The sequence below is a fragment of the Heptranchias perlo genome, chromosome 27 (genome assembly GCF_035084215.1).
Source record: "Heptranchias perlo isolate sHepPer1 chromosome 27, sHepPer1.hap1, whole genome shotgun sequence".
Classification (NCBI taxonomy): domain Eukaryota; kingdom Metazoa; phylum Chordata; class Chondrichthyes; order Hexanchiformes; family Hexanchidae; genus Heptranchias; species Heptranchias perlo.
This window is the reverse complement of record NC_090351.1, coordinates 33,466,392-33,484,851: the sequence shown is the minus strand read 5'-3', so window position 1 is coordinate 33,484,851 and position 18,460 is coordinate 33,466,392. Positions and strand designations below refer to the sequence as shown.

General features: G+C 42.0%; 1 protein-coding gene across 1 annotated transcript in view; it reads right to left on the bottom strand.

Annotated features, from left to right (window-relative positions):
- The window catches only part of LOC137344562 (S-adenosylhomocysteine hydrolase-like protein 1), an 84,330-nt gene extending 66,752 nt beyond the window's left edge, over positions 1-17,578 (bottom strand). Inside the window, exon 1 of the mRNA XM_068007607.1 lies at positions 17,167-17,578. Within this exon, the coding sequence (XP_067863708.1) occupies positions 17,167-17,418 (252 nt within the window). The 5' untranslated portion in view covers positions 17,419-17,578. The remainder of the gene's footprint in view (positions 1-17,166) is intronic.
- Positions 17,579-18,460: the final 882 nt, after the last annotated feature.

Sequence of the window (18,460 nt, the reverse complement as noted above, 5' to 3'; positions counted from 1 at the left end):
TTGGTGGCTAGTTCGTTCTTTTGCAGCTGCACCATTAACAGGATAATTACAACCTGCTCCTATAAATCAGTCGCAGGTTCTTTCACTGAAAGAAAGAAAAAAAAATACAGGAGCAAACCCAGCGAGAAACAATGAATTGAAATGTTAAAGGGGGAAAAAGAAAAGGGAAGGCAAATCAAAATGGTTTATTAGGCCAGTTGTACTATACATTTTATAATCATGTGAAGCAGTTTAATAAAACATGTTGCATTACTCTGGTGCTAAGTTACCCAAAACCAATTTAGTCAAGCAGTGCCAGGCCATTTTGAGGAGCTATTCTCCCATTAGTTGAGCTTTGCACAAGCTACAGTCCAAGTTTATCAGTATTAACATTTTCCATCCAAATTAAAAAGTTTTTAATTTAGGTAAGGAGATTATCAAACTGCTGATTACTTTATATTGCAGGGGACATCTACATCTGCAATTTCCACACATCCCAAGGTTTAATTACATGGCAATTCTGAATCAGTCAGCAAGCATTGCGGTAACCGAGAAGGGTCTGACAGAATTCACCAGAGATTCTCCTAAAGATTTATAGTTTGAATAAGTTTGTGCCTACGATTTCGCATGTGGTGTGTTCTTGAAGTCATTCGTGCTACAAAAGGCAGCAAACTGAGCAAATGCCAAGCACAAGAAAGGAAAAAGGAAGTATATGTACGTCCAACAGTCCGGTGCACTGCAGAACACAGGGTCTGGGAACAAGTCAGCTGTCCATATTCTCAATTACAGTACAACTTGGAACAAAAAAAAACCTAACTGATTTCAGTCTTGTTAAATTTTTGAAGGGTAAATAATCCTAAATTCTCCAGTAGTGGCATTGAACGGTATCCTAATATTTATATTTAATACATTAGAAAATAATATGCATTATGAGGCAGTAACTCACAGGAGTTCAGAGGAGGTCAAATTGAAAGCATGAAGCTAAAGTGATTTATAATCATCCAAATTCTATTACTGCCCCCATAAAACTTATTTATAAATTGAAATTACAACATGGAAACAGGTCATTCAGCCCATCCAGTTCGTGCCGGTGTTTATCCTCCACGAATTATCCAATTTCTGTTGGGGAAGCAGTTGAGACACTACAATTGGCCTAAACACCTCCAGGTTGGGGGGAGGGGTGGGGAGAGAAAATCAGCCAAGGATCCAGTTTGCGATCATCATCCAGTAGCCCCTGTTGAAGGCGAGTGTGTGCGGATATCAGCAATGGGCTTGGCTGTGATGCGCCGACTGTCATACAGCCCGGTGACACTCAACTGTCAAGGCTTCTACGTGAAGAACGGTAACTTGGGTGAGATATAAAAGGGCAGCACACACCCTGGAATAGTGCTCATCAGGAGTCCAAACTTTTAGAAAATGAGGGAGAAAACTGGGGGGGGGGGGGGGGGGGGGGAGAAAGAGTTAGACAATTATTTACATAACTGTCTCCTTTAAAGTTGCAGCTCACAGAAGAGTTTTTAATACAATGTTGGTAAGTGTAACAGGCATGGTCTGGTTGAGTTATTCCAAGAGCTTTCTCAAGCTTCAAAATCCAGTTTATCCTCTGATTTTTCTCTCACACTGGGCTTTCAATGACTCTCTCTACTCTGCTGACTACTCCTCCACATGTTGTGGAGATGCCGGTGATGGACTGGGGTTGACAATTGTAAACAATTTTACAACACCAAGTTATAGTCCAGCAATTTTATTTTAAATTCACAAGCTTTCGGAGACTTCCTCCTTCCTCAGGGAGGAAGTCTCCGAAGTCTCAGGGAGGAAGGCTCCTGAACATTTACCTGAGGAAGGAGGAAGTCTCCGAAAGCTTGTGAATTTAAAATAAAATTGCTGGACTATAACTTGGTGTTGTAAAATTGTTTACAACACTCCTCCACAGTAATTGAAAAATCATCCCACGACAAAGTGCACATGTGGCACAATATAAATCAGTAGCAGTCTTCTAGAAAAGTCCAGGAAACTTATCTGCCAGCTCATTCGTATAGAATTCTTCAGAAACTAATGAAACAAATTAAATAAAATGTAAACATTTTTGGGGCAAAAATGTAGTCTATTTAAAAAGGGTGTCTCAATGTCAAACTGTTAAAAAACGCTTACATTTGAGCATCCCTGTGTTTTTGGTTGTCAATTTCATTTTCTTAATATTTGTGTTTAAACAATAAAAGGTTCAAATGAATATAAATGCAAGTTCTTTACGGTGTTGGTATTAAAGGGAAATTGGCTACTTGGAAGAGGTTCTGAACAAAGTAGTGGAAGCAAGTGGATGTTTGCATCCATGAACACGCAGAAACGAACACTTAAAACATTTTAATCCAACTCTATAATGAAGTGTGGTACTGGTTTCAGTGATCCCAGATGGCAGCATTTTTTATTAAAAACAGTGTCCTCTGGTTGCTGGGTGCAAGAGTCGGACATTGTAGTTGTTGTTAAGCTAACTTAAGGGTTAAGTCATGGCAGGAGATCCCAGACCCGTGTCATGTTCCTCTTGTGGGATGTGGGAATTCAGGGATCCTTCCTGTGTCCCTGGCTCCTTCACCTGCGGGAAGTGTGTCCAACTGCAGCTACTGTTTGACCGCTTGACGGCTCTGGAGCTGCGGATGGACTCACTTTGGGGCATCCGCGATGCTGAGGAAGTCGTGGATAGCACGTTCAGTGAGTTGGTCACACCACAGATAAAAATTACTGAGGGAGATAGTGAATGGGTGACCAACAGACAGAGGAAGAGTAGGAAGGCAGTGCAGGGGTCCCCTGCGGTCATCTCCCTCCAAAACAGGTATACCGTTTTGGATACTGTTGGGGGAGATGGCTCACCAGGGGAAGGTGACAGCGGCCAGGTTCATGGCACCGTGGCTGGCTCTGCTGCACAGGAGGGCAGGAAAAAGAGTGGCAGAGCTATAGTGATAGGGGACTCGATTGTAAGGGGAATAGACTGGCGTTTCTGCGGACGCAACCGAGACTCCAGGTGGTATATTGCCTCCCTGGTGCAAGGGTCAGGGATGTCTCGGAGCGGCTGCAGGACATTCTGGAGGGGGAGGGTGAACAGCCAGTTGTCGTGGTGTATATAGGTACCAACGATATAGGTAAAAAATGGGATGAGGTCCTACAAGCTGAATTTAGGGAGTTAGGAGTTAAACTAAAAAGTAAGACCTCAAAAGGTAGTAATCTCAGGATTGCTACCAGTGCCACGGGTTAGTCAGAGTAGGAATGACAGGATAGCTAGGATGAATACGTGGCTTGAGAGATGGTGCAAGAGGGAGGGATTCAAATTCCTGGGCCATTGGAACCGGTTCTGGGGGAGGTGGGACCAGTACAAATGAGATGGTCTGCATCTGGGCAGGACTGGAACCAATGTCCTAGGGGGAGTGTTTGCTAGTGCTGTTGGGGAGGGTTTAAACTAATGTGGCAGGGGGATGGGAACCGATGCAGGAAGTCAGTGGGAAGTAAAGTGGTGACAGAAACAAAAGGCAGTAAGGGAGAGTGTACAAAACATGACCGGACAGATGGTCTGAGAAAGCAGGGCAAAGACCAAGGGAAGTCTAGATTAAACTGCATTTATTTCAATGCAAGAAGTCTGATGGGCAAGGCAGATGAACTCAGGGCATGGATGGGTACATGGGACTGGGATGTTATAGCTATTACTGAAACATGGCTAAGGGAGGGGCAGGACTGGCAGCTCAATGTTCCAGGGTACAGATGCTATAGGAAAGATAGAGCAGGAGGTAAGAGAGGAGGGGGAGTTGCGTTCTTGATTAGGGAGAACATCACAGCAGTAGTGAGGGGGATATATCCGAGGGTTCGCCCACTGAGTCTATATGGGTAGAACTGAAAAATAAGAAGGGAGAGAGATCACTTTGATAGGATTGTACTACAGACCCCCAAATAGTCAACGGGAAATTGAGGAGCAAATATGTAAGGAGATTACAGACAGCTGCAAGAAAAATAGGGTGGTAATAGTAGGGGACTTTAACTTTCCCAACATTGACTGGAACAGCCATAGCATTAGGGGCTTGGATGGAGAGAAATTTGTTGATTGTATTCAGGAGGAATTTCTCATTCAGTATGTGGATGGCCCGACTAGAGAGGGGGCACAACTTGACCTCCTCTTGGGAAATAAGGAAGGGCAGGTGACAGAAGTGTTAGTGAGGGATCACTTTGGGACCAGTGATCATAATTCCATTAGTTTTAAGATAGCTATGGAAAATGATAGGTCTGGCCCAAAAGTTAAAATTCTAGACTGGGGAATGGCCAATTTTGATGGTATTAGACAGGAACTTTCAGAAGTTGATTGGGAGAGTCTGTTGGCAGGCAAAGGGACGTCTGGTAAGTGGGAGGCTTTCAAAAGTGTGCTAACCAGGGTTCAGGGTAAGCACATTCCTTACAAAGTGAAGGGCAAGGCTGGTAGAAGGAGGGAACCTTGGATGACTCGGGAGATTGAGGCCCTAGTCAAAAAGAAGGAGGCATATGACATGCATAGGCAGCTGGGATCAAGTGGATCCCTTGAAGAGTATAGAGATTGCCGGAGTAGAGTTAAGAGAGAAATCAGGAGGGCAAAAAGGGGACATGGGATTGCTGTGGCAGATAAGGCAAAGCAGAATCCAAAGAGCTTCTACAAATACATAAAGGGCAAAAGAGTAACTAGGGAGAAAGTAGGGCCTCTTCAGGATCAACAAGGTCATCTATGTGCGGAACCACAAGAGATGGGTGAGATCCTAAATGAATATTTCACATCGGTATTTACGGTTGAGAAAGGCATGGATGTTAGGGAACTTGGGGAAATAAATAGTGATGTCTTGAGGAGTGTACATATTACAGAATGGGAGGTGCTGGAAGTCTTAACGCGCATCAAGGTAGATAAATCTCCGGGACCTGATGAAATGTATCCCAGGACATTATGGGAGGTTTGGGAGGAAATTGCGGGTCCCCTAGCAGAGATATTTGAATCATCGACAGCTAAAGGTGAGGTGCCTGAAGATTGGAGGGTAGCAAATGTTGTGCCTTTGTTTAAGAAGGGCGGCAGGGAAAAGCCTGGGAACTACAGACCGGTGAGCCTGACATCTGTAGTGGGTAAGTTGTTAGAGGGTATTCTGAGAGACAGGATCTACCGGCATTTGGAGAGGCAGGGACTGATTAGGAACAGTCAGCATGGTTTTGTGAGAGGAAAATCATGTCTCACGAATTTGATTGGGTTTTTTGAAGGGGTAACCAAGAAGATAGATGAGGGCTGTGCAGTAGACGTGGTCTACATGGACTTTAGCAAAGCCTTTGACAAGGTACCGCATGGTAGGTTGTTACATAAGGTTAAATCTCACGGGATCCAAGGTGAGGTAGCCAATTGGATATAAAATTGGATTGACGACAGAAGACAGAGGATGGTTGTAGAGGGTTGTTTTTCAAACTGGAGGCCTGTGACCAGCGGTGTGCCTCAGGGATCGGTGCTGGGTCCGCTGTTATTTGTTATTTATATTAATGATTTGGATGAGAATTTAGGAGGCACGGTTAGTAAGTTTGCAGATGACACCAAGATTGGTGGCATTGTGGACAGTGAAGAAGCTTACCCTATTATAGAAAGGATATTATTAAACTAGAAAGAGTGCAGAAAGGATTTACTAGGATGCTACCGGGACTTGATGGTTTGACTTATAGGGAGAGGTTGGACAGACTGGGACTTTTTTCCCTGGAGAGTAGGAGGTTAAGTCTATAAAATAATGAGGGGCATAGATAAGGTAGATAGTCAAAATCTTTTCCCAAAGGTAGGGGAGTCTGTAACGAGGGGACATAGATTTAAGGTGAGAGGGGAGAGATACAAAAGGGTCCAGAGGGGCAATTTTTTCACTCAAAGGGTGGTGAGTGTCTGGAACGAGCTGCCAGAGGCAGTAGTAGAGGCGGGTACAATTTTGTCTTTTAAAAAGCATTTGGACAGTTACATGGGTAAGATGGGTATAGAGGGATATGGGCCAAGTGCGGGCAATTGGGACTAGCTTAGTGGTATAAACTGGGCGACATGGACATGTTGGGCCGAAGGGCCTGTTTCCATGTTGTAAACTTCTATGATTCTATGAAATGAGTTTGGCAGTCTCGATCCAGTTCCTGGTGGGCATGGGCCCACAGCATAGAATCGCTCCCAATTTGACACCTCATTCAAAGAAACAACAGGATGGCTGGTGTGAGAAATAGAAAAAATGTCACACGGATGCAGTGGGGAATGCTCTTCAAAGCCTGGAGCTGAGAAAGATGGTTGGGCAGAGCATACGGATCTTCACTCTGTATCTATTCCAGATTTGACCTGAGAGTACTTGATGCAAACAATGGGTTCCTGAAATGAGCAGTATCACATTTGCCAGTACTAACATCCCTCACCTTGAGCACAAAATTCACAAAAATAACCTCGAGTCGGCTTGCAGCAAACAATGTAACATTCAAGAAGCCGCTTCCTCATTTCATGTGATAAACTGTGTTGCTTTCACTGGGTATATTACACAGCAGTCCTAAAGTGCAAAAGCGTTAGTGCATAAATTCAGCAACTGATCAATAGGCAGATCTCAATACACAGAAAACTTCATGGGCCGGATTTTGCTCTAAAAATAACGGTGAGGCGAACAGGGCTCAGCGTTACTTCAATGCAAGTCGTACAGCAACTTCCGGCAACCGCACGCGTGCAGCTTAACGCAGAAATCCGGAAGTTGTACCAGATGCCCTGCTCCTCCAGAGGCTTCGTGGGAAGGAGATCTCACCGGCTGACTCACCGTTGAAATGATTGCAACGGCGCAAAGTTCCTCTCCCGCCTTGAGGAAAATGAAGTAATCTCACCAGAAAAGTGCAAGTCAAGTTTTTTTTTAAGTATAAGCAAACTTTTAATGGCACGGTAGTCTTAATTACTGCCAAATAACCTCTCTGGCACTGAAAATTTACTTTTACAAGTGTGGAGTCTCATTCCTTTACATTTTAATTGCTGTTGGACATTTAATAAAAATGTTTTAATTTTTATTTTACTTTTTCTTTGTCTGTTATCTCTGTCTTTTAATTCAATATTTCTTACCCTTTTATTTGTCTTTCCATAACTGATTTTACATTGAATTCATAATTCCAACTTACACTTCCTGCTTCTGTGTCTGCGTGGCTTATTAACACGCTTCAATCTGATTGATTAAGGGGATACACAGCAGCTTGCCCCGTTCACACATGTCCCAGATACCCAGGAGAGGGTGCAATGGAAAAGCCCATGAAAAAATCTATGGGTAAGTCCAAGTCTAACAAGCGGCGGGTGCCGTTTGTTCGCCGCTCAGAGCAAAATCCCGCCCCACAAGGCGAAATGGGGAGTCAACACTAACTGCACGGTTTACACTACAGGCTCCATGAGCTCTTCTATGTAGCTTTCACTGCAATTGTAAGGATGTAATGCTAAATTTAATAATAGACGGGCTTCAGTGACAATTCCATGCAATGACTAGGTCACTATGACATAAAACACCATACTGCATAAAAACACACATCCAGGGTTGGCTCGCCCAACTCATTTGATTTTTTTTCTCTCTCAAAACCAACCATAGGGGAAGAATTATTCTGGCCACGCCGTGTAGGGATATCAAACGTGTCTTTGCAGTATTCCCATCGAGATCGTAAATGCATTTTTTTCTTTAATGCATTTATGAAATAGTGACCAAAGAAAATCCTCACTGATGCACTTACAACACTCCTATATATAGCAACCAAAGCAATTTCCCCCCTCCATCCCTATGTATCAGTGACACAGCCATTGAAGCACGTTGAATATGGAAAGATGTTTTATCACTGGTCTCATTATAATGAGGATGTCTGCACTGCAGCATTTTGTGGACTGGGATCAGAATGATCAGATCAATGTGTATACACCGTTCTACACTGTGTGCCACGTTCATTATATTGAAGTGATTGACATCTTCAAAACATTTTCCATTGCCTAATTTAGAAAGGTGAACTGTATATCGCAAATCTTCCTCATCAAGTGTTTATTTTCTGCCATTTTCATTCATGTCAGGCAGCAGTGGAATTAACCTTTCGCAGGTTGCAACAGGATTTCTGCACCCAAATAAAATGATCCAAAGGTTGTCAGAAAATAAAACCAAACGAGTGCCGTAGAGTACCACTCTGGAATCTAAAGAAGCATTTACATTACAATCGTAGCGGCTTTGCTTTGCGCCAGTGCAGCAGTTATAGCGTAGAAGTAGCTTGAATCCAGAGTCAGGCCCCAATCAGACACCAGAATGAAGCAAAGTAGGACTCCCTGGAGGAGTCTCACTCTGCTTCATTCCATTCTACTTCAGAGTCAGCTCGAACTTTCAACCCCATTTACACAAGTTTAGTATTGGTGCAAAGTGGTTTTGGCTTTGTATCAATGCTAATCTTATAGATGTGAATGCACCATTAGGAATCTAGCAAGAGTGAATGTGAATGCGCCATTAGGAATCATCACATTCATTAGAATCAATACAATCCTAACTAGGCACACCACCCTCCCAAAAATATTTCAAATTCCTCAGCTTTTTAACATTGTTTGGCATGTGAAGACCAAACCCAGAATTACACAGAACCAGAAATGATAGAAGGGTAATGTTCAGATATCCAGTCATTACATGTAGAAACCAAGTTGCTCCCATCTAGAACTCAGCATTTCAAAAAAATTATAACTCCTCTTCAAATTGGAACAGGTTTGGAAGACAGTTTCTCTTGCATTAAAAACAACTGTGGGGCATTATAACTCAATAATAAAGGTCTGTATATGCCTTTAACATTGTAAGAAACACTCTCAGTAAAAGTATTTCTGCCTCTACAATTTCATACAAATTAGTGTCCCCTTTTAATTTAGTTTCTTCCTTCCCCCACAATCCCACCCACTCAGTTTTAAAATTGCTGCTCCATTCAGGCCCCTCTACAACACATACTGGGATAGGAAGGTACCTGTTTTTGAGCTACATCTGTAATATCAAAAATCTTACAACTGCATGCACTGTCAACTTTTTACCCTCATTATAAATTTCTATGTCCACATATATAATGGAAACTGCTTATGTAATTATACCCCCTTCCCCCCAGACCCCACCACTAGAGGTGCTGCAGTCCCAACACTGAAAGGAGGGTGTAATTACAATTTGGCAAGTTTACATAGGCAGTTTCTATTATCAGTGTGGGCACAGGAATTTATAATGGAAATAAGGACGGAACGTATGACTACACTTGGTCTTCAATCCCCGGATGCAATGTCACTGAAGATCGACTAGTGTTTTTTTAAAAAGCAAGCACAGTAAAACTGATTGTTTTAGGGCATGCCATTAACTCCCAATCAGGTGAAATGTAGCAGATCACTGGGCTCAAACAGTAAAGGATGTAGCTCCAGTCAACCGTACCTTGAGTCTACATATTAACTTTTAGAATGTAATAAAGGCTGGGATTAATCTCCTGAGGCCCTGCTTAATTGCCCTTGAGACAGAGATTCTTGCTGCGTCAGCCTCAAGAGGTTTTATCTGTGATTTTTCACCTCTCCTTGGTAATTCCGACATTGTTACCATATTACTTATTACTGTATTCCACTCACATGATCGAGGTGCTAAGATTTATTATTCAACATCACTATACTGGCGTATTCATTTCAAACAGTGAATTCTGAACTCACTTAAAACGAAAGGTAAGAGAGTTTGTACTGGCAAGGAGCAGACCTTGTTCCACTTCAGCATTCCTACAACGTTCTAGACAGTCAGTAAGGCGAAACAACGTATCTTATTTGAAACTCAGAAAAAGTATCCCTTACTCTACTACTGTGTGGTTTCCATTTCTGAAGCAGTCCCTTGTTTTTGGCTTCTTTAAACCGGTGACAAATTAATGCTGTGGTCTCATGCCCACGAGGAACTGTATTGACGCTCCCCAAATTTATCTCACTTTAGAGCCGTTAAAGCCAGCAGATAGTGGTCATTGTCATCTAATTCAATGTGGGCAAGATTTCACCCTGAGTCCTAGAGATGAAAGGACGTTGTTCTAACCCCTACACTGTCTTACAACATGCTGTACAAAATCACAGAGGAAAATGCATTAGCTGAGAGTGATTACAAAGCTGTAATCTAATTGAGGCATTCAGAACTCAGTCACAGACCAAAGTGTGAGCACTTTATAGAGTCATCTGTACTCAAAGGTTAGATTAGAGATTTCTAACTACTTCCTACTATTTTCTATGCAATTATATGTCTTTTTGACTTGAAATGCTCACTTTGTTTTTGGTCATTGTGTGTGCCAACGGTAGCTATTACCCTGAATGTTAATTCACAATTTACCCATATCGTTGGCATAAAATGACATTCATTCAAGGTGATTAACATTTTTGACATTATTACAGAAAACGTAAATCAAGAAAATATCTGCAGTGAAGTTCCAGGACAAACTGAGCCACTACGTACCTCGCAAAAACTTTTCAGCATAGTGTTGGAAGTCAACAGCTGATGCTGGTACTCTGTTTAAGCCATCAACAGTTGTGCAGTTTACTGTGCAGTGTGTCAGAGTAGAGGAGATGATCAAACCACTGAACTACTGTGATAGCAAAACCCAAAGCACACCACAGCAAACCTAACCAACCGAGGAAAGTGAGAGGAAACAAAATATACAGCACCCCTACTATCACTATTATCACAGAAGGGATGTAATTGTGGTTTTCACCAGCAAAAAGGAAGTCAACAGAAATTTGTAACTCAAAAGCAAAATACTGCAGATGCTGGAAATATGTAACTAATCACAGTACAGTGAATTTTATCACAGGACGGTGAATTTTATAACAAAAAAGGAAATGCTAAGTCACTTCCACAATTGTTTAGCCAGTTTTTTAACTCCACATTTAAAAAAAGAACGCATGTCCCACATTTAAATGTAAGTATCAAATAGCTTCTTTACGATTCCATTTTAAATGTTACCCAGTCATAAACACTTCAACTTCATTTTGGTACTGTAGACAGAAATCCATGAGTCGAGGAAAAGGAACGCATAATATGCCCCTTTAAGGTTCATTTGCTCTCAGCAGTTTTTAAAATCTTTCCAAACATACTGAATCCACGGGGATCAGACACTAGATACCTGAACAGCTCCACTTTAGTGTCTTTGGTATCGTAAGCCTTCACATGAAGAAAAAAATGTATTAAGTCCTGGTATGACCACAACAAAACACTAGTGTTTTGTTTAATGAATGTGCCATTGACAATCAAAGCTCAGGTGCAAAACTTTGTTACCAACTCCAATTCAATGTCCCATCCATCAGCCACATGCCCCAAGTCCTCCGGGCTTGTTCTCCCTTCTTCTTTTAAACACAGACACCCAAGACTTTAGCACCCTAAGGCACACTCAGCTTTCTGGCAGGTAACATCAATGAGGATTATAAACTAGTATTACAGAAGTGAAAAATTGCTTTATAAGTAATTAATATACAGGAAATGAAAAGTGTTTTACTTTGAGTTAAAAAAATCTTCCTGCAGTGCACAAAAGGTGCTGCTGGCAATTATGACAACTGTCCTCGTAAAACAGAGAAATGACACTTAATTTTTTTGTCAAAAGGGTTATTTGCTGTACCCAAGACAATGGAGGTTTAATGTCTCTTCCATCTCCACCCAACAGAATATAATTAACATGATGCCCAATTGGGCCATTATTTTGGATGTCACAGATGCTAGTTTACTTATCACATTTCTCACTGTTAGTATCTTACGGAATGTACGAGCATGTCCCAGTGCAACACAAACTGGGAAACTCAAACTCAAATCTCAACTTCAGGTAATTGAATATCTCTTTGCAGATAATCAGGGGAAAAATAAAAATACTTCTAAACAGTTATTATAGTGCAAAATGGCAATATGCTAAAAATGGAAAAGAAAATCCTAAAAACAGACTCTTTCAGCTCTTCAGCTATCAGCACCATTCCCAGCTTAGATTTTCAGCAAACATTGGTGGGGCCACATGTGGAATATTAGGGTAAATTCACTGATCTCACACTCCTAGTGGGGAGCTATGCTTGAAGGGAGTGCAGGTAAGAGAGTCAAATCTATAATGTTGTATCTCCAACCTTCGTTCCCTGTGAGTTCGGCTCTCTGCTGCGAATGCAGGAACAGTGAACTTACCCCACTGTGTCCAGTTTTCATCACTATATTTAAAGTTTGAGTAATTAAAAAGTTTTTAAAAGTTTTTTCCCCCCCCAAGTCTAAATCATTCAACAACAAAGAAAAATCAAGTGAAAAGACATCCAGGCATTAGAAAGAGTGCAGGAAATGGCAACTTAAACTAATAGCTGGGATTAGAAACCTAAATTACGAGGAGAGGCTGCAGGAGCTGGGAATGTTTACACTGGAAAAGGGAAGGCTCAGGGTTGATCTTACTGAAACATTCAAGATCCTAAACAGCATGGACAAGACAAACATTAATATGTTTAGCATAATCACAGATTCTACAAGAGAACGTAGCCTTAAACTTAAAAGAGGGAAGGTGAAAAGAGTATAAATTTAACCACTTTATGCAGACAGTGGTGATTATATGGAAGGACTCCCAAGAGAGGCATTGGGCGCTAACTGTATCAGTAAATTCAAGAGAGAGGGTTGCATAAATACCTGGAGAAAGTTTTAATATAGAGGTAAGATAGGTATTGTGGGATATGATATTCCTAGACACTGGGACTACCCAGGTGAACCCCAATAGTCTTTTCTTGATCTGTACATGCCCACAGAAAATGTTACATAATGTTCATAAAAGGGGGAAGAGGGATAAACCCAGCAACTACAGGCCAGTCACCCGGTGGTGGGGAAACTTTTGTGGAAATAATCTGGGACAAAATTAATTGGCACTTGGAAAAATATGGGTTAATAGATGAAAGCCGGCTCGGATTTGTTGAAGGCAAATTGTGTTTGACTAACTTGACTGAGTTCTTTGATAAAGTAACGGAGCGGGTTGATGAGGGTAATGCGGTTGATGTTGTGTATATGGACCTCCAAAAAGCGTTTGATATAGTACCACATAATAGACTTTTTAGCGAAATTGAAGCCCATGGGATTAAATGGACAGTGGCTGCACGGATACAAAATTGGCTAAGGGACAGAAAGCAGAGAGTAGTGGTGGACGGTTGTTTTTCAGACTGGAGGCCAGTGCTCTTTTTGATAATATATTAATAACCTGGACTTGGGTATACAGGGCATAATTTCAAAGTTTGCAGATAACACGAAACTTGGAAATGTAGTAACAGTGAGGAGGATAGTAACAGACATCAGGAGGACATAGACAGACTAGTGAAATGGGCAAGACACATGGCAGATGGAATTTAATACAAGGAAGTGTGAAGTGATTCATTTTGGTAGGAAGAATGAGGAGAGGCAATATAAATTAAATGGTACAATTTTAAAGGGGGCGCAGGAACAGAGAGACCTGGGGGTGTACGTACACAAGTCTTTGAAGGTGGCAGGAAAGTTGAGAAGGCTGTTAAAAAAAGCATATGGGATCCTGAGCTCTATTAATAGAGGCATAGAGTACAAAAGCAATGAAGTTATGTTAAACCTTTATAAAACATTGGTTAAGCCCCAGCTGGAGCAGTGTGTCCAATTCTGGGTACCACACTTTAGGAAGGATGTCAAAGCTTTAGAAAGGGTGCAAGGAGATTTACTAGAATGGTACCAGGGATGAAAGACTTCAGTTATGCAGAGAGTCTGGAGAAACTGGGGTTGTTCTCCTTAGAGCAGAGAAGGTTATGGGGAGATGTGATCGAGCTGTATAAAATCATGAAGGGCTTTGATAGAGTAATTAAGGAGGAAACTGTTTCAAGTGGCAGAAGGGTCGGTAACAAGAGGACACAGACTTAAGGTAAAAGAACCAGAGACGACATGAGGAAAATTTTTTTTACACTGCTTGAAAGGATGGTGGAAGCAGATTCAATAGTAACTTTCAAAGAGGAATTGGATAAATACTTGGAGAAAAACGTGCAGGGCTATGGGGAAAGAGTAAGGTTGTGGGCCTAACTGGATAGCTCTTTCAAACAGCCGGCACAGGCACGATGGGCCGAATGGCCTCCTTCTGTGCTGTATGATTCTATGATGTTCTTATCTGGAAAAAAAGGACAAGAAAAAAAGGCCCAAGATATTTATGTTTTAATTTATAGTGGTATTGATAGGATTGACTTGGAAACGTTCTCTACATGGAATCAGGAGAGGGTCGGGGACATGATAATAAGTAAGCGATGTCCTGTTCCAATGCTGAGAAAGGCAGCTGAAGCTTGCAATGCTTCCAAATTAGCTAATTTGGCTGTTCAACAAAAAAAAGAGAGCTCCCACAAATTCCACTCTTTTAGCATAGATAGAACATTTATAAACTGCCTCATATCTCTCAGAAACATTTCAATGCACTTCACATATAATGAATTACTTCTGGAGCAGTTACGTAAGCAAACACGATAACCATTTAGAAAACATTAAACCCATTAGATCCCATTAATTGAGGGAGCGAGGAATGTTGGTCGGCATAGGAGAGAATTCTGTGCTCTTCTTCAAATAGTGTCAAGGAATATTTTAATGCCCACCTGAATACAGCACCTCAAACAGTGCAGAAGTCCTTCTGGCTTGCATTGGAGTGTCAGCCTAGATTGTGTGCTTAAATCTGAGACCACTGCATCTTTTAGGGAAAGAGTAGATAAACATTTGAAGCACAGCAAAAGACAATATGAGGAGAGCAAGAGAGTGGGATTCATTTTAGATTGCTCGAGCAAAGAGCCAACAGAGACACAATGGGCCAAATAGCCTCTGTGTTGTTAACTTCTATGGTTCTATAGGCCTGGAGTGGGTCTTGAACCTACAATCTTCTGGACTGAAGCAAGAGTGCTATCAACTGAAAAGTATGTTAAACATAACTTGAGAAGCAACCTCTTCTTGCTACACTGAAATGTCTGGCTCAGTTGGTAGCATACTCACTTGAGTCTGAAGGTTGTCGTTCAAGCTCTACTCCAGGACAAATACATGAAATCATAATGTCTCAGTCCTTTCTAAAGAGAAAGGTGACACTTCACTGCAGTACTGAGGAAATGCTGCATTGTTGGAGGTGCCATCTTTTGGATGAGACATCAAGCTGAGAGCCCGTCTGCCTGTTCAGAAGGATGTAAAAGATCCCATAACATTTTTTTCTCCCGACTATATTCATCCTTCTACCAGCACCACCAAAAAACTGATTAACTGCTCATTTATTTGTGGGACTTTGCTATATGCATACTGGCTGCTGTCTTTGCCTATGTAACAACAACTACACTTCAAAATTTATCCAAATTGCTTCACAGCCAATGAATTAAGTTCTTTCTTTTCTTCACTCTTAAGAATTGAACTTACAGGATCAAATACCACCATGCACAGTAAAGGCTACCCCAGCTGAAATATTTATAAAACAAAACAGATAAATTCTTGAGTCAATGGTGGAGAGATACAGGTATGTAGCAAATGCAGCGGGAAAATAAAAATGCCCTGAACAATGCTTCTGTCTCAGTAATGGTCAGTCATTTTTTTTCATATGAAGAAACCACGAAAATGATCAAGGTCCATAATGCACGACACCACCAAAAGCTAAAAGCAGCAAGAGAGAAGATGAGGTAAATCAAGAACTTGTGACAGGTAATGTCAGCAATGAATTGAAATGTAACAACTTGATAAATTTTTATTACATAATTTTCAGTTTAAACCTACAAGATTCTTCAGCTTGATCTTTCGAAAGGACTGAGACACTGTGATTTCATCAATCGATTGGTAGCTGATGGTACTGAAAAGTGTGTTCAGTACATAGTTACCAATGCTGGATGAAACCAGATTTTTATTCACTTGAATTCATTTTTTTCTGCTGTTTGCATTTAACAAAGACAATTTAACATGTCGTCTTCATCTTTCTTCTTGCTCCCTTCCACTTCTTGCATGATTTTATCTTCTTTTTCCAGCTATTGTCTTTAATTTGCCTCTCTAAACAGCTCTTTCTATGTTTGACCATGGGCAGCAGAAAAGCCAGGGAAGGCTGAACAACTATCGCACAACCATGGTTAAGAATGTTTAGAGTTTTGATTCAACTAAGTCAGAAGATAGCTCACCCCTGACAACATGGTATGTTCTCTGAAGTCCACACAGTCACCACAGATATCATTCCAATTTTCAATATCCCATGGCAACAGGATGACAAACTTCTGGGATCCAGGACAACATGGTCACCCTTACTTGAATTCATACCATACAAGAAGCTATGTGCTCCTTCTTTGGAATCAATAGGCTAGATAATCTTTTGAGAATTATAACAACTCTGCTAGTCACTGAATTCCTCAGCAATAGAATTTGATAAAATATAAAACAAAAATGGATCTGTCTATCCTCAGTAGGTGCTCTAAATAAATGTGCTTTGGTTAACATCATCTTCCGGACACTTTTACGTTGATGTAATTGCATACCTTGGGGCACTGAAACGATCAGAACCTCAATCTTAAAATCAAGAACACCAATGTTAATGTAAGCAAGCTCCGAAAGCTTGTGATTTTCAAATAAAACTGTTGGACTATAACCTGGTGTTGTAAGATTGCTTACATTTGTCCACCCCAGTCCATCACCGGCATCTCCACATCATGACCAATGTTAATAGCTCTATTACCTCCCATGTAGTAAAAAATAAAGAGACCTTCTAGTCTGCCTTGTGCCCAAATAGGCAATGATAACTTTCCCTTTAATGCTTTCACCGTATGACACTTTTATTTGTACAACAGGCACTGGCGACGACTTTTGAATGCATGCAAATTGCACCCGGTGTGCAATCACTGTTTCGACTCATGGATGAAAAACGGCAATTTAGCCAAGGTACTGAAGGTCCGGCGGGTATCACCGCCCACAAAACGTGTGTTTTTATATATATATATATATAAATAAATAAAAAAGAGCAAGGGACGCAGTGAGGCTTAGTGCGCGTGCGCACCCCCCTCGCACGGCCCACTGGGAATTGTAGTTCCCGCCGCGGAAACCCACAAGCCGCGGACGCGCCACGGAAACTACAACTCCCACAATGCAACCGGCACCTCCTCCGGTCCCACCGGTAACTTAAATTTTTTTTTTTTATTTTCCTTTCCGCGCCCGCCCGCTCGCTCACCTTTTTCACGGGTTTGTGCGATGCGACAGCACCGCCGTCGTTGTTGAAGACGACCATGGACGGTTCTTTCTGCGCGACCGTGTCAAACAGTGTCTTGCTGAGGGAGTACTTCTCCATGTCAGCCTTGGTTTTCTCGCCGCTCTGCGCCCGCTCGGCGTTCGCGTTCTCCTTCACCTCTTTGGCCTTCAGAGCCTCCTTGACGTCTTTCGTTTCCACCGGCTCGGCGACTCCTTTCTTCAGCAGATCCGCCATGATCGAACGCTCTGGGTTATTATTATTATTTTTTTTGTTGTTGTCGTCGTCGTTGCCTCTCAGCTCCTTCTCCGACTTTTCCGCTTGCCGTTTGATTCGAGTGCGGATGGCGCAGCAACTACGACAAGTCTTGCATGTTTACGTCGGGCCCGCCCCCGTGCGTCCGCTGCGTGCCCTAACCGTGCGTCAACAAAGAGAAAAAAAACACAGCCGTGCCAGCACTGTGCGCGTGACGTCAACGCGTAAACTGCTCCTTTCCCGGGAATGATGGGGAGATGCCGGTGATGGACAAATGTAAGGAGTCTCACAACACCAGGTTATAGTCCAACAGCTTTATTTGAAAATCACCAAGCTTTCGGAGAAGTTCGAGACTATTTGCAACTTTCAGGAAAAGCTGAAAACTTCCAGGAAAAGTTGAGCATATTTGCAACTTTTACCTAGAATGTACAGCACAGAAACAGGCCATTCAGCCCAACTGGTCAATGCCAGTCTTTGTGCTCCACACAAGCCTCCTCATCTAACCCTATCAACCATAACGGAACGTTGGCGTTTATTGCTAAGGGGATAGAATATAAAAACAGGGAGGGATTGCTGCAGTTATATAAGGTGTTGGTGAGACCGCACCTGGAATACTGCATACAGTTTTGGTGTCCATACTGAAGAAAAGACATACTTGCTCTCGAGGCAGTACAAAGAAGGTTCACTCGGTTAATCCCGGGGATGAGGGGACGGACATATGAGGAGAGGTTGAGTAGATTGGGACTCTACTCATTGGAGTTCAGAAGAATGAGAGTCGATCTTATTGAAACATATAAGATTGTGAAGGGGCTTGATCGGGTGGATGCGGTGAGGATGTTCCCAAGGATGGGTGAAACTAGAACTAGGGGGCATAATCTTAGAATAAGGAGCTGCTCCTTCAAAACTGAGATGAGGGGAAACTTCTTCACTCAGAGGGTGGTAGGTCTGTGGAATTTGCTGCCCCAGGAAGCTGTGGAAGCTACATCATTGAATAAATTCAAAACAGAAATAGACAGTTTCCTAG